The sequence below is a fragment of the Gordionus sp. m RMFG-2023 genome, chromosome 2 (genome assembly GCF_954871325.1).
Source record: "Gordionus sp. m RMFG-2023 chromosome 2, tfGorSpeb1-WG-v2, whole genome shotgun sequence".
Lineage (NCBI taxonomy): Eukaryota > Metazoa > Nematomorpha > Gordioida > Chordodea > Parachordodidae > Gordionus > Gordionus sp. m RMFG-2023.
This window is the reverse complement of record NC_088776.1, coordinates 54,284,155-54,310,333: the sequence shown is the minus strand read 5'-3', so window position 1 is coordinate 54,310,333 and position 26,179 is coordinate 54,284,155. Positions and strand designations below refer to the sequence as shown.

The 26,179-nt window shown below is 30.3% G+C and overlaps 1 protein-coding gene across 3 annotated transcripts in view; it reads right to left on the bottom strand.

The window, feature by feature from the left end:
- Window positions 1-383: 383 nt before the first annotated feature.
- Window positions 384-26,179, bottom strand: part of LOC135925143 (plasma membrane calcium-transporting ATPase 2-like) — a 48,141-nt gene continuing 22,345 nt past the window's right edge. Inside the window, exons 4-23 of one of the 3 annotated variants that reach the window (XM_065460347.1) lie at window positions 23,121-23,357; window positions 19,069-19,194; window positions 15,351-15,518; window positions 14,986-15,026; window positions 13,742-13,934; window positions 13,459-13,540; window positions 12,419-12,539; window positions 12,151-12,286; window positions 11,374-11,480; window positions 10,769-11,025; window positions 10,046-10,161; window positions 8,931-9,100; window positions 8,276-8,458; window positions 7,941-8,135; window positions 7,548-7,739; window positions 6,956-7,169; window positions 6,584-6,795; window positions 5,185-5,496; window positions 2,277-2,345; window positions 384-749 (exon numbers count right to left, since the gene is read on the bottom strand). In XM_065460347.1, the coding sequence (XP_065316419.1) occupies window positions 498-749; window positions 2,277-2,345; window positions 5,185-5,496; window positions 6,584-6,795; window positions 6,956-7,169; window positions 7,548-7,739; window positions 7,941-8,135; window positions 8,276-8,458; window positions 8,931-9,100; window positions 10,046-10,161; window positions 10,769-11,025; window positions 11,374-11,480; window positions 12,151-12,286; window positions 12,419-12,539; window positions 13,459-13,540; window positions 13,742-13,934; window positions 14,986-15,026; window positions 15,351-15,518; window positions 19,069-19,194; window positions 23,121-23,357 (3,383 nt within the window). In that variant the 3' untranslated portion in view covers window positions 384-497. Of the gene's footprint in view, window positions 750-2,276; window positions 2,346-2,508; window positions 4,214-5,184; window positions 5,497-6,583; window positions 6,796-6,955; window positions 7,170-7,547; window positions 7,740-7,940; window positions 8,136-8,275; window positions 8,459-8,930; window positions 9,101-10,045; window positions 10,162-10,768; window positions 11,026-11,373; window positions 11,481-12,150; window positions 12,287-12,418; window positions 12,540-13,458; window positions 13,541-13,741; window positions 13,935-14,985; window positions 15,027-15,350; window positions 15,519-19,068; window positions 19,195-23,120; window positions 23,358-26,179 lie in introns of those variants that run through there. The other 2 variants (XM_065460348.1, XM_065460346.1) reach the window with 2 other exon arrangements.

The window sequence follows — 26,179 nt, the reverse complement described above, 5'->3', positions numbered from 1 at the left end:
ATAAAATATTGAAGATAACTGTACAAAAATAAAATATTGAAATTATAAAAGATTAAGATTAACTTATTTACTTCAAAGAAGACAAAATTTGTTATTTAAAAAAAAAAAATTCACAATCGGCGTCAATATATAAATGATTAGAATCAGGAAAAAATCGCGTTTATTACTTTAGGTTCACACTTCTTTTGTTAAAAAAAATATATAAGTATATTGGAGCCAAAATGATATATTAAAAATGTGACGTAAGTGATGTTTGCTAACTCAAATGAATGCCTAGAATAAATGAAGAATTCAATAAATAACCGTTTTCAACTTCGTTATCTTCGTTGAGGCAATGTAAAAAGAATTAAAAATAATCAATCTTAAATTTAAATTACAAAAAATTCTTAGGTATATATATATATTACGTATCCATTTTTCTATAACATACAATAAAAAATGTACAGAATCTTAACTTTTTAACATTCGATTTTTTTCTTCTTTCTTTCTTTCCATATTTAAACGGCCGTTTCTGCACTATTGAAGGCTTTGGCGTTAAACTCGGCCTGCTCCCTAGGCGGTGAAAGACGACGGGCGGATATATGGGACACGGGGATGGCTGACTTAAAGCCCCTGACTTTTTGGTGTGGTTGTTGAGAGAGCAACGAATGAAGGGAAGGACTGTCACGTGCTCCGGTCGTTCTCTCGTGGGGGAACTGGTCAAGCCGGCCGAAGGTTCTGCTACCTCTGAAGGCGCTAACTACTCTCATCTTTTTTTGCCAATCATTTTTTTTGAGTATCCGTGAATTAATTTATTGTAAATAAAATTGTGAAATTTCGTAATAATTAAGTCGATTCGTGAAGTTTTAGATGGAAGCAAACATTTAAAATTTAAAAGAATTTTGCACGCAAATTTTGAAAAAAAGAGAATTCAGTTTTTTTTCCGCCAGAATATTGTTGATTATCATCATTATTTGGGATTTGAGTTGAGTAACGGAGAAGATCCAATTTTGGTTAAAATATGGTATCATATAAAATAGCAAATAATATAACAAATGTTATTTATTAAATATAATTATTACAATAAACATGATGTTTTAAAAAATAAAATTAAAAAAAAAGTATTTGAGAGATTCACATAAGTCAATATCGAACAAAGCTTTTCACGCATGTTATTTATGTTAGAAGGAGGAAGACGACATGTACAAAAGAGCACGCCATAACAACACATAAAACTATACATTTCCAAAATATTTTAATTCACCCCAAAAGGCAAAACTCATACAAATTATACAGTTATTAATTTGATTTTAAACCGTGACATAATTAGTTAAATTATTTATTTATTTTTACACCATGCTGATTAAGGACGCCTCATAATTGTTATACACTGCGTTTTGAAAAGTTTCATGCAAAGATCACACACACAAAAAATAGTTTTTATATTTGCGTCATTTCTTTTTTAAAAAATATACCCAAACACTACAAGAACTAATACGTTTTTTTGGGTAATTTAATATTATTTAACCCGATTTAATAACCAATAGTCCCTCGCTGTTATTTTAATATACATGCTAATTTTTTCTTTTTATAAATTAGAAACTTGTCTCATTATTACTATTTTTTTGTTAATAAGAAATGTTAATAGATTATATAGTATTTATTACCAACATATAAACGGGAAAAAAAGATAAGTGTTAAAGGGTGAAATAGTAAAAGATCAACTGAAACCGCTTCGAACTTCTTCACAATCAAAATTATTTCTCAAAAGTAATGTGGTCGGGGATGTATTTGGACCGAGTGTTTGGAAAACCGTATGGAATATAGTTACTTTCAGTTCGGTGGACAAGAATAAGTAATTCCCAAATGGTTTCCAAAGCCTGATCTGAATGCAGCCCGACTTCCTTTATTTTTGGATTTTTTTTCCGGCATGTGAAGTCGTCTGAACCGGCTTAGTTGATCGTCACTAAAAAAAAAATATGACATTAAATTAAAAAAAAAATGATTAAGCAGAATCGAGCTACCTCACGATTTCAACGCTATTAGATTTTTTGGCAAGACCTCTTTTTATAAAAAAAAGCCGATCGCTAGATAATAATAAAAAAAAAATTAGCAACGAAAAACAAGAGAATCACCAAGGAAAGAAAGGCAAAAAATTTATATATATATTAAATAAAACAATGTTATCACAAAAAAAATCGGAACAAAATAAAGGCTGAAAGATTTTGTTTTTGTTAGCAAAAGTAATTAATTTGTGTAAATTTTTTTTTTGAAGAAGAATTATGAAAAGATCTTACAGCTTGATCTACTTGATTCTTGCTAGCAGAGGCAGGAATTATACTGTCAGATCTAGTACCTCCTATCACCTTCGTTTTAAAAAGGTTAATTTTTTTTTAAAATAATTTAATTTTTATATTTTATTTGAAATATAAATTTTTCTTACTAAAAAAAAATTATGAAGACTTTTCTTAAAAATATACATGTTTTCTTTAAAAAAAAACTTTATTTAAAATAATAAACATTATTTAAAAAATAATTTCGCGAGGAAAAGAGTGAGAAATTTTATATATATAAAGCCAATTATTATTACATTTGAAAATGTACATCTTTTTTTTTTTAAATTGTATAATATTAATTAAAAATGTATTTTATTTTTTTTTTAAAAAAAGAAACCAACATAATTATTATAAAAAGCGATGCCAGGGAGGGGGCTCCTTACATATTTTTGATAATTCAAGAATACAAAATTATTAATAATAAAATATTAGTTATCAGCGCAAAAAAAAAATTTCAAAAATTTGATTTTGCCAAATATAAACAAAATTATATAAAAAAATATACGTATAAAATATGTATTTATGTACATTACATTATTTTTGCGGCTACAATTTTTCTAGAGATAAAATTTCTCCTAAAAACAGTTTGATTTTTTGTTATGTTCAGAGGAAGTGGGGCTATGCAGAAACTATTAAATAATGTTACGGTCAAGACAAACATTTTAAAAAAAAATTTAATAACAGCTATTAATTGTCTCTACGTGAATTGAATTATTAATAAAATAAAAGGTTGGTGTCGGGTGGATGGGATAAATATAAGCAAGAAAATCTAATATATTCGATATACAAAAAAAGACGAATGAATGTCCTGAAAAGCTCAGTTCTGAAAATGATTTAATATTTATATACATCATGAATGTTGTTGACAAATGCATGCAGATTACTGGGGCAAGTGTGATTTAACTATTGACAAGAAGAAAAAAAAGGTAAAGTTTGTGTATATATATAAAAGGATGTCTACTATATTCCATAATCATAATTTTAAAAACAATAGCTAATTAAATTATCACATTCTAAAAGTATTGTACATTATTCGAAATAAATAAAGTAATACAACGCACCCATCCATATATGGATATATCAGAGGATGTTAAATGTACAGTCATTAGATTTTGTTTAAAAGCATTATATAAAAAAAAATTAAGTCTACAAGAAAGATTTTAAGATAAAATCACAAAATGCCTGACCTTTATTCATATCTAATGAATTTCATTTACTACGGCAGATGATGATTTAGCTATAATGATTATTATTTAATAGTAATTGAAAATATTTATACAACCTTTTATCATTCATAAAATGCTTGTTCTTAATATTCATCATTATTTTCTTTTTAAAATAGAAATTCGCGCTTCATTCTTATATTATAACACAACACATAGCAGCTTTTTCTCCAATCACATCTTAGTTGTGGTAGTGGTATTGAGTCTGGTAACGAGAGGCAAAACAGATTCAGCGATGCCCCCTTTAGTGACCATGGTTAGGTAAGCTCTCCCGGGCTCACGTCTTTCCGCGTCGCCTCCGCCACCTGATACATTTCTGCAGTTTCCTGCTTCCATTCTATTCGTGTCCATAGATATTTGGCCGTTAAAATTATTGTTATTTTTATTGCGGTTGCGGTCGGCATAGCGTTGAGCTGGGGCGCTCGATTCCTCGTAGAGGGGAAACAGGGAGTTTGAGGAAAGTGGAGCCTCGTCAATGAAACTTATATCAGCGGAGGTGGGGCGGCTTCCACCACCCGTTCCAAAAGCCTGTTTTTTGGCAGTCGCAGAGGAGAGGGGATGAAGGGGAGTGTGGGAGGAAGAATTACGTGATGGCCTCATGCTATAAAAACTTCGGACACTTCTACGTTCTTCCAAATCTTCCAGGTTACTCTTGAAGGCGTTAACTACCCTTAACTTATAGAAAGTAGTGGATATTTTTTTTGGAGGGATATATGATGGGTCATAGTGTGTTAATACGTGTAGAGCGAGTGGTAATATGAAAAAGACACGTACAGATAATATTGGATAAAATAAAATGCTGGCATGTAGTAAATATACAATAATAAATGTAATATAATATTAAGGCAGAGGAATTGGAATAAGTAAACCTCGTACAAGATAATGTATAAAATTTTGATTTTAAATGGATGGCAAGCTAAATGCGAGGAATAATCATTTAAATATTCATAAAGTTCAAAATAAATATTTTTAAAAAACATATAATCAATCTACTGATTGATAAACCAAATTCCTAAGATTACAGATTAGTTCCCTTTTAACTTAACATTAGATATTTTTTAAAATTATAAAATATTACCAAAGCGATGGCAACTCTCTCTAATTGCCTTTAAATAAAAATATATACAGAAAATTTTGGACATTTAAAAACGTGATTATGACAAGGTGAAAATGAATTTAAAGTGAACTTCGTTTGAATATATACAAAAGTAAGGCCGTGCAAAGACTCTAAAAGATTTACAAGTCAAACATATCAAGATGTGTTATATCTCAAAAATATGGATATTTACCTTATAACAAAAATTTTAAATCCAATCTGTGTTTTTTAGAGGAATTGAAATGGGAAGGTCCACATTTATAGTATATTTCAAAAATTTGAAGCGTGCATTTTACACGGTGCTATCCAATTATCCCGAATAAGGAATAAGGTTAATACGAATATAAAAAACATTTAAAACATTACCAACTTCGAAGAAGATTAGATTGATTTCTAATCGATATTCATTTACGAAACTCCGGTTAAAAAAAACAAACAGATTTTAAAAAATAAAATGTGGGAGAAAATATTCATAGACCATAGAAAAATATATGATAACACAATATCTCATTTTAAAACTTACTAATAGGGTCACATACAAATATATTACTTGCGTCTGTAGGCGAGTGAGACCCCTTATCCAAAGAATCTGACCACTGGTTCTCCTATCACCAGGCCCGCCTCCCAGACCTCCTATCCCACCTAGCATCATGTCGTGGGGTAAATTTTGGGCCTCGATCTCCTCGATAATTTGCTTGCCACCTCCCCAGGTGAACTTTTTGGGCAACCTCTTGGTAGGTAGTGACGTGACGATTTGGCCCCATAGAAGCTCTCCGACGCCAAAAAATAAGCACCAGAGCCACTGGGAAAGCGTCAGGGGAGCAGTGGAAAAGGCGTATCCCCCAAATTGCACTATCACTATCTGTTTTATTAATTTATTTATAAAGGACGTAAGAAAGGACAGGATAAGACTAGTTTAGAATCCAAAAATTTTGAAATGGGTTGTGAATTCTGGTTCCGGTTTTTAAAGTTTGAACCGGTTTGGAGTAAAGGTCTGTAACGAGCGTTTTTAACCCTTTTAGAATATTTAAGATTATCGCCAGCCCACCCTTTTAAAAAAAAAATTAGACCGCCAGCAGATTTATATATAAAAATTTGTTTAACTCACTCGTCCATTGTTTAAAAATCTCTTACAAAGCCAGCCCAAACCCGCCGGTAGAATGGGCGGACTGAAAACCGATCCATTGCAGATCTCTAGTTTGGAGAGTTCTTCCGATTAAAAAATTTAAAAAGAATAAATAAACTCTCAAAAATGAATTACGAAATATTTTAAAAAATATGTAAATCACTTGCACTTCCGTTAGAACCAGTTCCGAGTGTTTCGGGTTTTAATTCCGAACTCTAGATAAGAACAATTTGGGTTTGGGAAATTAATATTAATTTAAAATAGTGATCCGCAGAGCCCCCCCCCCCCGGGGTACGAACTATTTTTAAAATAATTTTGGTTCGGGCTATGATAAAAAATTTTTTAAAATTTTTTGGGATGATATTTAGGTCAGATGAGGATTCTAATTTTTAAAAAAATTAATAGCGAATGATTAGGGGACCAATTGGGTAATAGACATACTTCTCAACACTGAAAGTGTGTGTTTGTTTTCACTGAAAAACAAATGAAAAAGCGAAATTTTTTTTTTAAAGAAACAAGTTGAGAGGAATAATGAACCATTCGTTAGTTATAAAGCGAAATTTTTTTTTTAAAGAAACAAGTTGAGAGGAATAATGAACCATTCGTTAATTATTTATGGATTTAAATGGCAAAAATAAAATACTATGAAATGATTGGGAAAGTGATTAAAATAAAATTGGGTTAATTATTAAAGAATATTTTAAGAACTATATTTACTTCCATTAAATAAAACGATTTTAGCCAGTCAAAAAATGACTAAAATAAAAAACCATACTTTTCGTTTTCAATTTTCCAGAATTATGGTTAAAAAGAAGGATTTTACTTGTGAAGCGAAGGTGAGGATCCAAATTATATAGAAGATGGGATGGTGAAATATGCCCTTAAAGACGTTACGCTGCCCGTGAATTTTACGAGCGTTGATCTCGTTGAAGAGGGTCATCAGGACGAATGTGTTGAAAATCATAGTGAAGTGTTGCGTGAGGGGTGAATGAAGGGTCACGCTGGCCCCGTTGTCTATGTCGAACAGTTGTGCGCCTGGTAGATGGATTTATATATAATATTTGTTAAATCTGATCTCATTCAGTTCCCTTCCCGATAAAAGCCTGTTTATGTGTCCCTTCTTACACTTATTAAAAATTTCTTTCGACCTGTATATTTATAAAATATACAAATGGTAATTTTATTTATTCAAAACCGAAGAAAAGGAGAGTGAATATGACGGTGAGCTGGTAAATCGAATGTCCCAGGATGTTTTTCATCATGGTGCGAGAGATGAGTGGTTTGGTGCGGCCATAAGGCTTTCTCTCTAACAATTCGGATGTGGGCATTTCAGTGGCTAAGGCTAGTGAAGCCAAAGTGTCCATTATAAGATTTACCCATAACATCTGAACGGCTTTTAAGGGGGAGTCCTATGTTCGCATATATTTTTATTATTTTTTAAAAAACCATTTAGACCATTCTACATTCGCTTGTTCTATTTGCATTCGTCAAACAACCCTCTGTAAAATATTTATCTACTTTCTTCGTATATCAAACATCTCTATTCATAGCCTATTCATTAAAACTACTTCCACGTCTCAGATATTGTTTTATACTAAAACCCAATATACGTTACATTAGATATTAAAAAAAATCCCTTATTCATGGTAAAGCAATATATTTGATAAGATTTTTCAAAATGTAATTACAGGTTTTATCCGTATGTAAAAAATTGGCATTTCTAATTTAAATTAAAAATGGGCACCCCCTCCCCCTCCTGACTAAAATTTTTTTATACAGGTATATACCGAAAGGGCGCAAGCCCCCACAAAAGCCACGATGACGGCCACTATATTTACGGTCAGTTGAAATTGCAAGAATTTGGCTATGCTGTCATAAACGTTTCTGCCCCACATCACGGCTTTCACTATGCTAGAAAAATTATCGTCCGTTAGGATAATATCCGAGGCCTCCTTAGCCACGTCTGTACCGGCTATTCCCTACCGTGAGGAGATAAATATGTATTTTTTTAAAAAAAAACAAGTTTATAATCAAAAAGGATATCTTAACGAATCTTATTCTTAGCCAGTTACTTAGCTATAATGATTATGAATGACTCATGTTAAATCAATTTAAATAAAATATACCTATAACAGGAGAAATGAATTTTGATGATATCAATATTAAAATTAGATGAAAACCATAGCAAATCCAACATCAGCTTTCTTGAGGGCAGGCCCGTCATTAGTGCCGTCTCCGGTGACGGCGACAACTTCGCGATTCTCACTGATCTTGCTCTCTATGATGCCTTTCACGAGCACGTATTTATCGGAAGGGGATGAGCGGGCGAGCACGCGGAGCTTAGGCCACACCTTATCCACTAAGCTTTGTTCTACCTACATTTCATTTTTTTTAAGTGCAAGAGAAAACATGAGCCAAATATAATACAACAGATAGGACTGGGAAATAAATAATGAATGGAGCTTTTTTAAAATCTACTCCCGAATTTTAACAAACTATTTTTTCGCATAATTACTTGTCCTTCGGAATTACGGATTCGATTGTTAAACTCTTTCCCCTCCAGAACCAAATACTCGGTATCATTCGGCTGCAAAATTCCGCACTGAGTGGCAATGGATCTCGCGGTGTTAACGTTATCTCCCGTTACCATTCTAACAGTTATTCCTGCTTTCTGGCATTTTCTTATAGCTTCGGGCACCTTATTTAATTTAAAAAAGTAATTAATTCATCATGAACCTTAAACATAAATTAAAGGTGTTCAACCAGGACTGGCATCTAGTTATTTTACCCGCTCTTAGAGCGATCTGAACTGCCCCTTTCAGTAAGACGGAACCGTATGACATAAACTAGAAGTAAGTGCGGACTGGCCCAGACCGAATCGACTAGTGGAAATTGAAAAAGCTTTTGAGTCAGGCCCTAAAATAAGCCCGCACAAGTTGCCCGATCTACAAATTCCCTTTTGGATGGACCTTTAACATAAACAAAATTTTTCTGGGGCAAACTTGGCCCTTTATAATATTTTTTTTTATAATTAGAAAGAAAGATATTATCTATAAGAAAAACAAAATGTTAATTTTTTTTGCCAAACATATAACTATGCAAGTTTTTAAAATGCTGATTATAATGTTAAAAAATTATAATAAAAACATATGAATGGTATATAAAAAGACTTCCGGTCGGACAGGGTCCTGAATACCCATAACAGCCAGCAGCGTAAAATCTTTCAAGATTTTTTCGTCGTCTTTGTCCCAATCAAGTTCTTGAGAGTATTCCTCTTGATTCCCAGTCGGCTTTTGCTTTGAAAGAGTTCCGGCTGGAACCAGATCTTTGTAGGCGATACCTTATTTCGCGTTTGAGTTAATATAAATTCTGTTATCAAAGAGAGAAATTTTGGTAAAGTATTTTAAAGGGGAAAAAACAAATAGTTGTAAAAAAAATGATTGATTTAGGGGATAATTATCATCATGAAATTATGAAATGCTGTTTTAAGAAAATAAACTGTTATTGCCACTCCCCCTTTGCGAAAGGATTAGGGTTTAAATCCTTTAAATTTTAAAATTATTTTTAAATTGCAAAGTTTAAGCCGACTCTAAGTATATTACATAAAATAAGTAATAACAAATCGCTAATTTTTATTCAAAGATTTCACATTTATTTTAAATGAAATTTATGGTAAAAAGAATGGTAAATCCAGGAATGGCAGAAATTAGAGGTTTAAATGATTTTGTCAAAACTTTCCTGATAAACGAATGACTCAGGTTCGTTATTATATTTAGCAAATATTAATTGAGGCGATTAAAATCCTTATTTTATTTCTGGTTATATTTAACAAAAATAGATTAGACGATTACCTTTTTTTTATAAAAATAGTATTTTATCTTTATTGAATAATAAGAATATATGAATTTTTTTTTCTTTCCACTTCGAGTTTTATAACCTCAAATTATTAATTTTTTTTATAATAAAATAATAAATTATTAATGTTTTTTGATAGAAAAAAATATAATAATCCATTAGCGAAAATAATATATCAATTATATTTAAAACAAAGATCTCGTAATAAAAAGAAAACCCTAAAACAAATCATTGATAATAATGATGAAAAAATAATATATATAACCAAATATTGCAAAAGCTACAATAAGTGTTGGGAAAAAATCAAGAATACTGAATGGGTAATGTACCTTTTTATCATAAAACGTTTTATACATTTTTTTCCCCAAATTGGGCTTGAGAAGCTTTGTGTTTGAATTATAAAGAAACCTAAAAATAAAATAAGATTTACCTATTGTTCGCAAGCCGTCGGCGGCCATTGGTTCAATAACGCTATTTATAGTCTTTTCCATATCTGCTTGCGAGAAAGGGACTACGGTGCCATTAGTAGAAAATGAATATTTGCACCTAAAAAAATATTATCATTTAAAATTTGTTTATGAAAAATAAAAATGAACGGTAAAATTCTAATTTTGTAAATTATTATAATTTACCTCGAAATAATTGAGGTTACACCAATGGCATAATTAGTAACTTATATTTAGGCGATACATCGTTTATCATGCCCATATTTTATGTAACAACGTATAGTTGGGTTATGGCCAAATGTCGGCTAAATCTTCTGGGGCCTGCCAGAGAAAATTCGTTAACATTAAGGCGTTTTAATTTATATTAGTTTGCTTCAAATTTGAGCTGCTATCTTTTTAAGAAAAAACTCGAGGCCAAAGTGATCGTTATCGGCTAAAAACTTGGTTTAGCCGACTCCGGCTAAAATATAGTAATTTCCCAACTATAGTAACAAGTCGAGAGACTAATTTAATCATGCTTCGTTTAATGAGTCACTCTTCGTCAAAATGGGCTTTAGTTACATCGAAATAAAATAGAGCAACTAATAATATTATATGGTTAAGAGGGATTTCCAATGGTTGCGAGGATTATAACTCGTATGAACACCTAAATATGCATTTCATTTACTATTACAATTAATCTTATATGTATATTATATAAAGCAAACTTTTTAAGAATAATCTCGGAGGCCCCTTTAGTGAATATCCTAAATGTTGGTTTAGAATTTCCGGGCGTGGGTAATTTGATGACAGTCGTCATTGATTTTCGAGCGGAATTGAAAGTGTAGACTTTGTAAAGTTCGGTCTCTGGCCATTCTTCCCTAACGGTTTGATAACTTTTGCCCATGTCTTTTACGAATCCTAATAAGGCGCATTCAGTCTTGTTGCCCACTTGCTTGGGTAATTCTCCCGGGTCATTTCCTACCTTTAAAATATGTTAATATATTTTTATGCAAAAAATTATCCGTGATAAAGAAATAAAGAATCAAAGAATTTTTAAAAAAATCCAATCTTCTTATTGATTTTAATCATAATGCCGCATTTATAGCATTGTATAGAGGAGTAGAATAAAGTAATAATGTTATTGAAAGACAATTTATGCGCGAGATGTTTTTAAATAAAATTAATTAGTTATATATCATGTTATGCTAAATAATAATCATTCAAAACATTATACTTTATTTTATATATAAATATTTGTATGGAAACTAAAAAAGGCCTTATCAATAATGCCTTAGGAAAAGTGGCCATAAAGTAAATGCCCTTTATTTACTATTATTTGCGAGGTATATCCGCTGTTTATAGAAATGGCATTGACTAATAAATCTGCAAAAACCGGGTTTAATTGGTCGAATTTGGGAATTTTAGGTTGTATAATACCTTGTTTTTTTATTAAAAAAAAATTAATTTATAAGAGAATCAACATAACAAATAATAATGGATGTATGCACACCTTAATCTAGTCACTTTAACTATTGCCCGCAATAATATGGACAATTTGGAGTCTTCATTTTTTTTTCTAAAAAATAGAATGGAACAAAAAAAATTTATTTGGCCAAGGTTGCAAGCTTCCCAGAAGAGGTTCGGCGCATATCAATATTCTTACAAAACTAAGTTAATTAGTCCTAAATTTAAGTAAAGGATAAACTATATCATATAATGTGTTTATGTATGAATGTATACTAGTGTCCCACGCAAATTCACCCGAGCCAGACCAATCTAGGATTTGACCAGGAAGGACCTTGCGTTTAAAATTTTCATACGATAGGTTTGGGGTAAAATTTTGTCCATGGGCCTATTTTTTTTGGTTCTGATACTTATAATTTTCCATGATAAATGGTACTTTTTCCTCAATTTAATATTTTATTTTCAAATTTAAAAATTTTTTTTCCAGATCTGAAGGTAGACTTCGGTTCGGAGTTTTAAAAGAAAATAGTTGGCTAGGATAGGATTGAGAATACTTGGATTGGAATAAAGAGAAAAAAAAATTGTCTGGCGCAAGGCAAGAGCTTTAATGTATAATAACGTGATAAAAAGAAAATTGATAAACCCTCGAGGTAGGCTCTAACTGTGGTCATTCTGTTGGTGGTCAATGTGCCCGTCTTGTCGGAACAAATGGAAGTGGCGTTGCCCATAGTTTCGCAAGCGTCCAAATGCCTAACCAAATTGTTGTCGTGCATCATTTTCTATTAAATTAATTATGGTTTACATTTTATCATTTCGAAATTCGGATAACGTCCTAAAAGGCGATTATAAATTTCGGGCATTTATTAATGAAAAAAAGATACTTAATATAGAAAAGAAGAAATTAAACTCACCTTAACAGAATAAGCCAGGGATAAAGTAACCGCCAATGGCAGGCCTTCCGGAACCGCGACAACTAAGACAGTCACGCCTATTATGAAAAATTTGACGAAATACTGTGCGTGGTTGCCTTGCCTTTTTAAAATAAAGGAGGGAATATATAAATTTATTGTATTTTTAACCTTATTTAATAGTAAAATAAATCAATCCAAAAATAATTTTCAAAAATCAGATAATGAGGGTGGGCGGTGCACAAGCCGTCGATGTACAAATTGAACAGATGGGTTTTTGCATGGTTTTTCCCCCAAAAAAACGCTGTTATTTAAATTGGAATTTTTTTCAAAATAAACACACAATCACATTTGCGTTATTTTTATAAAGAGGACGTTTCAAAAGATAAATTTTTTTAATAAACTTGGATTTTCGAATGAAATATTTTTATGGCAATCAAAAACAAAAAATTTTTTTTTTCATAGCTCCCTATAAGAGAAAATATTTTACCTGATGTGATTGTTCAATATAAATTTAACAAAATTTCAGAATTAGTGTTGTTAAACGGCTCGATAATGAGCCCATTTTTAAAAACGGCGGACTCAATATTTTATCCAGAAAAATATTATGCAAGCAAGAAAGAAAGTCTTTCTTTCTTTCTTGGAAGATTTTTCACATAGATGACAGAAAGGTTTGGACATCTATTCGGGAAATCTCGAGGCTTAGGCCATATTTTAATAGCTAGAATATTGAGTTAGCCGTTTTCAACAATCGATTCAAATTGAGCCATTTAACAACACTATTTCAGAATGAATAGAAGGATAGATGATTGATAAAAATGATTTTTTTTTGGGAAAAAGTGTCAATCAATGATAACCTTTTTAAATAATTTAGTAGCAATAAACTTTAATTTTATAACTTGATTTTTTTTATAGGGAGGGGGAGGGGTTAAGGCGAAATAATTTTATTTTCACACATCTCACCGTTTTTTTTTAAAATAAAAACCTTGCGAAAAAAACGAAAAATCAAGTGCATTATGAAATGAAATAGGATCAATATGTACCAGGGACTTTTCTCGAGCCAATATGTTTTGATGCAAAATCTCGTGATTAGTATAATTACGGTAAGAACTGCGATCGCGAAACCTAAAATAAATTATTAAAAGATCATAATTATGCGAGGGACATCTTTATTGTCTTCCTGTGGATCAATTTATCCATTCATTCTAACCATATCCACCCGCGATATTATAACCTTTTTTATAAACCATGTATGCCCTTTAGGTAGTAATAAAAAAGCGACATATATATACTTCACACTTAAATCTATAATTCATCGTAACTAACCCACGTATCCAATCTGTATAGCCAGCCTGGTGAGTTTCGCTTGAAGTACCGACTGTTCTTTCCGCCTCATTTCGGGAGGAGGGAGCGCGGTTTCTGCTGATGCCACGGACGCGCCTTGAGGAGTGACGAGAGATTTGGTATTATCTACCCCGTTGGGAGAAGGGGACTTACCTTGTTCGGAACCGTAGTAGGCCTAAAACAAATTATTCGTTATTCGAATAAAGATTAAAAATTGTTTCGCGAAAATGACTTTGCTGTAAAATTTTTGAGATAAAAGTTTCGCTGTTATGTACTCGCCCCTGCCTGGACCCAATGCAGAATCATTTGATTCGTACAAATATCACAATTATTCAATTCAAAATTTAGAATTTGATTGTTTATATGCCCAGTGGTAAGAAATCGGAAGATATAGCTTATGGTGTTTGTTATAATAATACTCTAAAGCAAATGTAAGAAATATATTTTTGATTAAAAAAAAGGAAAGAAAGTAATTGAAATGTTAATGATGCTTTATTATTTGTAGAATAATTTTTTGTCCATTATTGGATCGAATTTTTCGTATAATTTAAAAAAATTTCGTTATTCAAAACTTATCGTGAATATTCGATATTCTCCGCAAATATTCAAAACTATTTGTAAATTTTAAATTAATTCATAAATATTTTAAATTATTTGTAAGTATTTTTTAACATGTTCATTATGAAATATTTTTTTTATAACTTTTACTTTCACACGAAGAAATTATAATTTAAAAAAAAAATAAATATTCAAAGATTTATTCAAAAAAAGAGGGTTTTTACATTTATAAAAATATTTTTAAGAATTTTAATTATCGAAAATCGAATATTCGACAAATCAAATGAATAAACTAATGTTTTTATTATTCGGATTCGATTCAATAATAATGCAATTCAGATACCTGCAAGGCCGGTCCTAAGCTATATTACACGGACTGGGCCGTATATTTTAAATCGCCATTATTGGCTATAAAAATTAAAAATATATTTCAAAAGAAATCCGGGCCAGGCCTGAAAATGAAAAACCCGGGCCAGGCCTAAAAAAAATTTTGGAAGATAAATCCGGGCCGGGCCGTAGAAATGGTACCTCTGCAGATCTCTGATGCAAATATTGGATTCTAATTTTTGTAACTATAATAATTATCATCGAAATATCGACAAATATATAAAAAGGGTTAGGAAAATTCCGATTAGATTGTTAAGCTTATTAAATCAAAAAATATAAACTTGACTATTGGGTGAGTGTGAATTGCCGTAGGTAGGAGTTCCTTTGTGTATCCATTAAAAATTTTTTTAAATATTATTAAATAAAAAGATAATTTTCCTCTAATATCGAACAAAAAATTCCTTGAACCACAAAATTATAGTTCCATCCACACCTTACCTATAAAAAGAAAAGGTACCATAATATTATATTCCATAATTAAATACAAACATTCTATAGACGTGGGAATTATTGAAATTCTCGAATTATTCTTAAAAAAATTCGTGAACTAAATAAAACCCAACAATACTAAACCCGTTTGGTAATCTAAATCCAGTTTTTATATCATAACATACATTTTCAATTACATATATATTTTTTAATAAACCGTTTTTTAGATGAGTGGGTACAGATGGTTGAGGCGTGGTAGAAGGGGGAGGCGGAACATCCTCTCCCATTTGAGCAGCGCCCAGGAGCGCGAATATTATACCAGTTTGAGAATTGAGTCCTACCGCTGTCACTACCATCTTCCCGTTGCCTTCCATAACGTGGGTCCCTATTAAAAAAAATAAAATCTCTATTGACCATTCATTCCGGGTGATTTGATAAAGATCATAAAATGTTATCATACCCATAAAATAGCGCGATTCGTTATTATTGTAATGCATATTTGATTGACAAAATGCAAGTTAAAAGAAATAAGAGTCGAACGAGTGAATTTTAACTATGGCCTAATTTATCGATAATAATGTCAATAAAAAGTTACGATATATATATAAAAAAATCTTTTGGCGAATAATCAATAAGAGAATTAAGTAAGTATTGTAATTTAACGCTTTCCTTATTCAAAAAAAAGTAACGTATACATCACTAATAATGATTTCATTTCGGCCCTTTATATGATTGCCGTGGCTCTCTCTCTTTCTTTTTTGTCGTCCAATTAATTTAAACTAGTGTTGTTAAACAGGTCGATTTGAGTTAAAAAGTGTAACATTAAAATATGATACAAGGCAAATAGCATGGATAGTTTGAAATGCTCAAGACAAAAAAAAAAGAATTTTTTTTGTGAATGCTGCTCAAGTAAGATTTATGATTATTCACCTATAAATTCTAAATATTTTTTTCTATAAAAAAATCATCTTGTAAATATTTCGTAATTTTCATGCATATATCAATATGAAATCACAATTTTTTTTTCAATCTAATATTCCAAAAAAAAACAAAGTTGCTAGTCTCATCGATGATTTAAATTATTATAATTCGATTATTATCATATGAGCAAAATAACAAATTTTTAGTTATAACCATTCTCGTAGAAAGAATTATTAGTCATATTTATTTAAGCCAGCAAGTAATTATTTAATATGCCTAAAGATATGCACATAAAAAGGCCAATTTAGCCATGTGATGTATGTAAGAAAGGTGTGTTGCTAAATTTTAAATTCAATGCCATTGGTTCTTGAAATGGGTGCGTAAAAAAAATGTAGTGGTGAGAAAGTAGGCCTAATGATAAGGAAGCTCAATTTCATTCTTAGAACATGCTGCGTGTAAAGGGGTCCATAATAATGATAAGGTAAAGCGTGGTTTCAATGTCGGCAATGCCAATGGAGTTATTTTGGAAAAAGGGGAAAATTTTGTAATCTATCTTGGATGACATGCTGAGAGCGTAGACGGAGGTTTTGATTCTTACGAGTTAGATAGGTATGGAAGCAGTTCCGAAAAGTGTGTTCTACCCTGAAGTTCAAAGGAAAATTTAAAAGCTTTGCGAGGAGTTGATAGACCTCTAGAATATATTTTTATGATCCATTCCGAAAAAAAACGTATAATTGACTGGAACATTCCCCAAAAATAATGTTTTCCGAGAACTCGAAACGTTCTAGAACCACCGGAAACAAATTCGTATTTCCATTTTTTCCAAAAATACACAAGATGCATAATAAAATATATTTACAATTTATATTCATAAAAAATTGGTGAGGGGAGGTGGGGGAATTTTTTCTTATTTTATTTAAATGTCATATTTATAACTTATTTTAGGGAAAAAGAAGGAAGAAAAAAAATGTGCCTTTTTTACGTTCCTCGTGTTGAACAAAAAAAACATATAAAAAAATTTGGCCATTTTGCGAAGCGATAAAAGTAATAAGTGAGTATCTATATATCTTACTTTTTTGTTGCAAAAAAAAGAGGTTCAACCAACCCTAATATAATAACAGTAATTCTCGACGATGTTTGGTGATTTAAGAAAATAAAAAAAAATCATAAAATCGTTATAGAAAATATTAAAAAATGTTAAGGAGGATTATACACGAAAAAAAAATGGTGGAAATCAATAAATAAAATTAAATCTCTACCCCCGTTTCGCGTGGCTAAATAAATGGCATAAATATTTATTATATTATTAACAGCTCAAAAAATAAAAGAGAAAATTTTTATTTTAAATTCAATTTTTGTGGGGATAAAAAAAAAATTATGTGTCTGATTTGAGGATGATTATCGAAACAAATAATTCGTTTAATTTTTCTTTTTTTTTGGATGATGATGATTAAGAATGCTAGTAGGAGAGTGTAATTTAGAATGCATGTTTTCCAGTAATAATTTTATATACGCTATTTAAATCGCTAATAAAAAAAAAATACAAACCGAAAAACGTTATGTTTGGAAATGGCCTTGAGGGGGATAAAAAAATTATGGAGAAATGGCCCGAGAGAGGGAGTTAAAGAATTAAAAGGATCATTACGATTTTGAAATCCGGTATGAAACCCGGGGGTGGTATTTTTTTTTAAAATATATATTTTAAATGATATCCCATTGGCCAGTTGAATTCCCCCCTTGAAAAGCATTTGCGAAAATTAAATTTAAAGTGACCAAATTTTAAAACAGATAATAAATTCCGGAGAAAATTATAAGGCAAAATTGAGTAATAACGAAATCGATTACTATTTCATTTTTTTTTTACTTTAGTAAATTACTATGAGTGATATTATTTTACATTCGACTAACTTTTAACTTTTTTTTTTTAGAAATTCAATGCGAAAGTTTGATTTTCGCCGAAAAATTATCGAGTTACTATTTTATTTTGGCCACTTTAAAAAGAAAAAAGGGAAAAACAAAATATATAACCTTGAATTTCTGAAAAATATTAGTATTAGTATTTTTATTTTAAATATAAACATTTTTGAATGGTTTTTATAATAAAAAAGACAATATAAAATTCCTTTGCCTTACTTACAAATAAAAATAAATGAAAACTAAATATTTTCATATTTTTTTTGTATTTGAAATAAAAGGCCAAAAAAAATAAATAAATGAGATGTTAAGTAGTGGTATATTTTTGTATGAAAGCGCATAAATGTGACTTAAATTACAATTTTTTCTATAAATAATTAAATGAAAATTTTGGCTAGCATTTACATAAACATTATGAAAGGTTTGATGGAAATATATTTTGATAAAGGTGTGTTAGAAGGAAGTTATTATCTAAGTTTTATGGACATATGAGTAGGGGGAGGGGGATAGGTTTCAGTTGATAAAGGTTTATAAAAAGGAAATGATAATAAACGTATCATCGGGGAATCTCTGTTAAAAATTCAAGTGACCACAAAGTTTCCAGTTTAATCGAGGGCCAAAATTAGGGGTAGGGTGAAACCCAATCCATATCACAGGGCGCATGTGTGGGAGACATATTAGGAACAACCCTTTTATGGTCTTTATTTTAACAAAAAAAAATTCTTGTCAACAACCCAACCTTGATTATGCTAGTTGCATGCACAAAATGCGCTGAATTCATAGTTAGCGCGAATTCGTGATGACGAAGTAATTGGTGCTAACTGTGAATTCAGGGTAAAATGGCTGACAAAATATTATCGCTTTTCTTTCAACGGAAATAGAACAAGTAATTTAAATGATTATTGGGTCGGGAGGAGGGGCCAAGGTTAACCAAAAAAAAGATTCAAATCCTACAAAATATTATTTGACACGTCAATCATGAACGGGATTACAAACAAAAGGTTAAACCCGAGAAGATAGAACTCTTAGACTACATTCCCGTACGGTAATTAAAATTACGCATTCGCACTAAAAAATAAAATAAAAGTATTTTTTTTTACCAGATAGGAGCATAGGATCGGTATCAGGACCTTTTTTGACCAGATCGGATTCGCCAGTGAGGGAACTCTCGTCCACTTTCAAATCATTGCTCTGCAGTAATATTCCGTCGGCAGGTAATAAATCGCCTAAAAAATATTTTATCGTTAAAAAAAATAGCCCTCATTTTTAAAAAAAAATTAGATGTCCAATTTAGACAAAATTTTTAACTCTGTGAAAGTGAGGAGGACATTTAATTAACTCAAAGAATATTAATTAAGTTTTGCTTTTGGTTTTTTTTACTAGCATAAAAAACCACCAGATCTACTTTTTATTATTAAAAAAAACTTATTTTTTAAGGATCAAAATCGATAAAATAAAGTTCCAATACAAAAGTATTAATGAATTATATTAAATTAGGTAACATCTACATGGTAAAGTAGCGAAATAATGTTGGTTGGCCAATTTTTAATTAAATTTTAAAAAATCGAATTAAATTTGAATGTCAAAACGAAAATATGATCAAATTTTCCAATTTTAAAAAATAATAAATACTTTTTGACAAACCGAAACAAAAATAGACGTAAATCTAAAAAGCGACCAAAAATCCCAATGACGCTTTATAAAACGATAGACGTAAATATGGGTCTCAACAGAATTAATTATTTAAAGATAAAGGCGCCAGTCCTATTTTTTTATCCGAATGAATGGATAAATAAATTATAAATTATTGGTGTAGACTCACGGCTACATCCCATATAAATTTACTAATAGTGCATAAAGCTTTCATAAGGTGGATACCTCTTTTAAATATCGATCATGTCTCATAAATATTCTAAAATCTATGCCAATGTTTCATGATTTATTAGTGCCTCCGAAGTGCTTTTAAAGGGAAAAATTATAGGTAGCAAAATTTTGGCCAAACTTAAAATTAAAAATTGAAAATTTTATCAATGTTTAGGCAGTGTCTTGTTGGTTCTGCTGTCTAGCACAAGTTTAACAGTTTTTGAACTAGGACACCCTAAACAACATGATGTTAGCGCTCAATTTTATATTATTTTAATCCGTCTGGCAAACAAGTATAAATAAAAAAAATAGTTATTAGCGAGATAAGAAAATTTTAAAAATTGATATCAAGATTTTAAGAAATAAAAAATTATTTATCATCATAAAAAAAATCAACCTTTTTTTTAACATATCATAAAATATGAGACTCGATGTCTCAGGCTGTAACCTTTATATTTTTATAATATAGTAGTGGTAGCTTAAATGTAATCAGATGGACTTGTGGCATCTTTGGAAAATGTAACAAAGTGTGTAGATTTATAACGGTGAAATCGAAAATGATTACAATAGATTTTCTTTCCTTCCAAAAGGAATCGATAATAATTGCGGGTTATTATTTCGCAGTGAAATAGAAACGCATATACAAATCAATAAATCTGATTGCTCAGACATAATTTGCCTAAACGAAAATATGCTAAAAAGCTTGACCAATGGTTTCCATACCGAACTTTAAGTAATTTACATATTTTTATTAATAAAATTGTTTCAAGCATTCGATAGCGAAACTTCTTCGAGAAATCTTAAAATTGTTTTAGAATATTTTTGAAATTTTTAACTAGACACTTAAATTTATAGGGCAAGATAGAAATGCATAGAGTGAGATTCAAGTTGAAGATAATGCGCAAATATCCAGTTCATATATAGCTAAAATAGCTATTAACATTCCCTACCAAGCAACGATTATAACAACATTAGCAATCTAGAACAAGAATGGCATATTTTATTCAGGAAACATAGTATAACAGAGGAGGATTCACTAACTTTTGGAAAAAAAGAGAATTCCTAGGCTTACTAATTTAGCTAGGAAGGTTTTTTACCTGCAATTAGTACACCCGGCGATAGAATTTTTTCCATCGCAGTATTAATACTCAATGCAAAAAGGACTTATTTATGCCCCACGAATCTTCTTGCCAAATATAATTTCTTATTATATTTTATTTGCTTTTGACATGAGTAAAAATGCAATTCCTTAGTCTAAGCAAAAACTGCCGACGTCAATTGAAGCTTCGGCGTACAGGTCTAATTCAAACTCACTCCTTTTAAGACAAATGGGGGGGGGATAATTTGAAAACGTTATTATAGTATGGATTTCATATATGCTGAAAAATGATCCGTAAAATGACGAAAAGGCATAAATATATATTTTTTTTAAACCAAGGCTTGTATAAAAAATTTAAACCCTGACCGAATTTTTTTTCCAAAGAAATATGGGCTGACAATTTGTTTCTAAAAAAATCCGAGTTTTTTTTCAAATCCATGCCGAGGAAATAGCACCGCTGCAGGTCTCTGGAATATATAATACTTTTTATATATTCTATTATTCTATTCACATTTTTGCATATGAAATCTTAAATATTAATTACATTTTGCCATAGTGTATAAATTATTATATTTTCCCAATAAAATCAATATTTATGCGTGTCTTTCTATGCAATAAAACTTGTCTAATTTGTGCTTTTGGTTTGGGGCAACTCCCCGTCCCAATCATTCGAATTAACTACTATTAGAGAGTAAGAGGTCTCGATAAATTGATCAAAATTCTTGTTTCCAACGGGGCCCAAACTAGACAGGTGTCATTTTTATTCGAGAACATTTATAAGCTCCCAAAACCGTAACTTCGAATTTTGATACCCGAAACTTAACCCTAGTGTTGTATAAAATACTCGATTTATTCGATTATTATAAACGACTATAAGATCTTAGCCAAAATAATATTATGTAAGCCCTGGAGATTTGACAAACAGGAAGTGCAAATCTTTGTGCCATCTATGAGCCAAACCTTCAGGCTTACATAATATATAATTTGGCCAAAATCTTAATCGGGCCATTTATAAAAATCGACCCAAGTCGGGGGTTCTTAACAGCACTACCGTAACATTTATAATTTACTGTTACTGATCCGTAACCGAGCAGGAGGCTCTATACTATAAGATTTAAATTTTCGATTTTTTCGAGCGACAAAACGGAATATAAAAAAACTAAAAATTTCCCGTAATTTAAATAAAATACTTAATATTCAATAGGTTTTTCATTCTTAATCCTAACGTAAAAACTTACATAAAAAATTTTTTTTAATAAAATTATTGGAAAAAACAATATGTATTGAAATAAAAAAAAGAAAAATAATCATAATTGATTGATATTTAAGAAAAGTTGAATATCATATTTTTATTCTCTCGAAATTTATTTAATATTTCGCTTCAAATTTTTTTTTTATTATTAAATATTAAAATATAATGTGCAACACACATACACGTATGGTTTGGAGTGGAGAATTTATATATAAAATTTATAAATAAGGAAAAGCCATGATAAAATGCAGAATACCAACTTTTTAAAAAAAATAATTGAACAAAAGCAATTAAAATACGAAAATTTTATTTTAAAAAAAATTCCTTAAAAAGATATAAAGTTAATTAAGAGAGGCATCAACTTTTCAACGATATTATATAATATCGATGGCAAAGACAAAACATCGAACTTTGGGCGAAAGTCATATTTGACTCATTAAAAAATGGCGGAGCCCGCGCGCTCGGTCCGGGCTGTAAAATGCTTCTGAGGAATGCCTGAAAATAACAAAAGCCCAGGCCTGATCTCCATTAATCAGTTGGAAATTCGTATAATAGTAAAATAACAAAATTTTATATAATCCGAACCGGATCTCAGAAGAGTTAAAAAAATTGGTGGACTCAAAATTGTGGGAGGGATTGGGGAAATTCGGGCGGTGTTTAAAATTTTGAGTGTTGTTAAAGTTCGATTTATTTGATTTTTTTAAAATGGCGATCACCAAAATTTTAGCCAAGAGGAATTTATCCGAGCTTAGAAATTTTGCCCATATGGGGAAGAAAGGTCTGAAATACTATTGGTCAAAATTTTGAGGTTATAGTATAATAATATTTCTAGTTAAATTCTTGACTTAGCCTTTATTTTAAAAAAAATCAGCTAATGTTTAACATCAGTAAAAAATTTCGACCGTATGATTTTTTTAAAAAATAAATGTTTTGTTTACCGTATTTAACTTGACAAATATCGCCCACCATGATGTCCTGTACGTGTATCTCTAGGGGCTCCGAATTCCTTATGACAGCTGTTTTATGTTCGTGCTCGATCTTGTTTTGTAGACCCCTAAACTGTTTTTCCTTGCTCCAATCGTTGAAAGCCGTCACGACAACCACCACTATCACGGATATGAGTATGGCAGTGCCCTCTATCCACCCGGCTTTGCTCTCCCCTTCATCGTGGCTCACTATTTACACATAAATTATAAATAGGGTATTCAATTTTTAATACCATTTTTTCCCTTTTCTAATAATTACATTTTTATTCCTTTAATGTGCTAAATTGAGAGATAAACTCATTAACAACTTCTAATTATATGTTAATGGGAAGGGGGGATTCTTAATTAAATTTGTAGGTTTCTGTAGTAAATTCAATAATTTAATTATGTTTACGTTGATTAAATATATCAGATGAACATAAATTCCAATTTAAATCGATTTTAATCAATAATCGAAAAGGCAATAATATTAGGCTAAACGACAAGTTAGGTTAAAACGGCTGTCGTTCATTCTTCTTTCATTTTTGTATGGTGGCAGGAAGAAATCAAAATCTGAGTTACCATAGTTTTTATATCTAAGATGCTCTATCAATAAAAATAATAAATTTGATAACATTTCAACGAATAATCCATCCTATTGTTCCCGACACTTAGTTTACAAGAGGACTTAAAATGATAAAACATTAGAAATCCCTTCCTAGTTAAAATTTTAACCTCTGTGCATAAAGGTATGTATATACAACATAACATTTCAAAAAATTCGAGCCGGCATGGATAAAATATTTTATCGCGTCTTTGAAAAATTTCAATTTCCCTATTTCATTTCTAAAAAAAATTAAATAATATAATAAAGGCAAGATCGCACCAGTTGCGCATGAAGGAACCTGAGAGAAAAAAAATGAGATCGTGACACCAATTCGAATAATATTAGAAATGAAATTGATTGGCGTTAATGAAAGATACAAAAAAAAGGTACGTGTCATATATTCTTCTCCGCCTTCAACTTTTCCCGCGATTAACATAACGAGTTTACAAAGTAATTTGATTAGATATTAAATTTGAGCAAGCCAAATTTGTAAAAATCAAAAATGGTAAATCTTTCTTTATTTGAAATTAAACCATTATATTATAAATAAAAAAATAAATCAATTATGTACAATCATGGAAATCTTTATCTCCTATAAATATAATCATGGCCATTTCTTTTGAAGTATAATATTATGCTAAAACTACTTTTTTCTTTTTTTTCTATTACATAATTACAAAGAAAAATGTATTTGAATCATGAATTGTTGGATTTTGCGTTCCGCTGGGCATGGCAAATGGATTAATGTTAAACGGTTACCGTGTCAACAATATACTATATAGAAATTTACCAAACAATGACCAAATTAATTAAAAATGCAATTAAAATCAAGATGCAAGCCTAGCAAAAAAGGGTTGAAATATAATATAACCCTTTACTACATGATTTCTAAATTCCTTTAGGGACTTCCTCTGACGAGTATATCAAAAGCTAATCAAAATTTTTCTTATTATTTTAGCCATAATAATAACGGTGACACATAGGTTTACACCTATTTTATTTATAATGGTTTTAGCATTTCAATCTTTTCTTTAAACGTTTTAACACCTCGGAAGAGTAGATTTTTCCATCTTTGACACACTTCCACCAATCATGCCAGGGTGTCCTAGTTGATCAAAGTAGGTATGGGTTCTAAGATTAAGCAAAATATGAAGGGTCCGCAAGTCCTTTTATCATAAAAAATATTTTAGGCATAGGTAAGGTGTCGATAAAGCCATTATCGCCGCCTATATGTAAGGTATGAAATTTTAAATATTTTGGATGGACAAGTCAAAATAAAAAATCATCCTTCTAATTACCATTCGACAATAATATAATTGCATGATTTGACTTAACCTCCCTCGATAGCTTAATTTTTCGACAAATTATGAATATTATAATCTGAAATTTATTTTAGACCCCCAAATGCATGGCGCGACTTATGAAGATGCATATAAATCGGTAAATTGATAAAAGGTTATGTCTATATATATATATCGTAGTGGGCTATGGAATCTCTCAATTTTAAATCATTTAACCATTTCCGGCGCGAAAAGGTAATTTTTTTTTCTTTTGGTTACAGAAATTTTTTTTATTTTTTATCTATATGAAATAAAATATATACAATTTTTTCAAAAATATTTTAAAAAATCAAATATAAACATTATATAACTTGAGTAAATTGGAATGATTAAAAATATATATAAAGGATCAGAGACCTTCATGGGCCGGGTCGGCCAGCATGCCCATATCCGGCTAAATATCATATTTACTAGCGGGTCTGGGCCGGGCCTGGGTTTTTAAATTTTTTTAATGGGCTTGGGCCTAAAATTATTAAAATTAAATTATTTAAAATAGTTGCTAATTTAATGAAATATTGCCTTTTTTCTTCTAATAATAATAAATTTCAGTATTGTAAACAAAATGATTGCCTAAATATATTTAAATATTTATTTTTCATTAAATAAAAAAAATAAAATTTTTGTATATGGGCTTGGGAATTTTTTTTAATATTAAATATGGGCCGGGCCGGGTTTAGGCCAAAAAATTTTTTACTGCAGGCCTGGGCCGGGCTTGGTCAAAAAATTAGGCCCATGAAGGTCTCTGATAAGGATGATATAAGGATTAAGTTAAATTTTAATAATTTGTAAGTGGTACCCAATTCATATTATCCTGCCTAAAAGTGTAAGGCAATTTTTATATTTGATACATATCTGATTTGACTGTAAATATATACCAGCATGTGAAGAGAAAGAACATACCAGAATGAGTTTCATAAAATTTTGTCATAAACTTATTTTTTAATTTATATAAAAAATAATATTTATAAAAATTAAGAGAGTTCAAAAATTCTCTCAAGATGAAATCACATTTTTTTTCTTCAAATTTTGACCTAAAAAATTAATAAAATATTGACTAAGGAGTAGCGTAAAAAGTAACGCGTCAC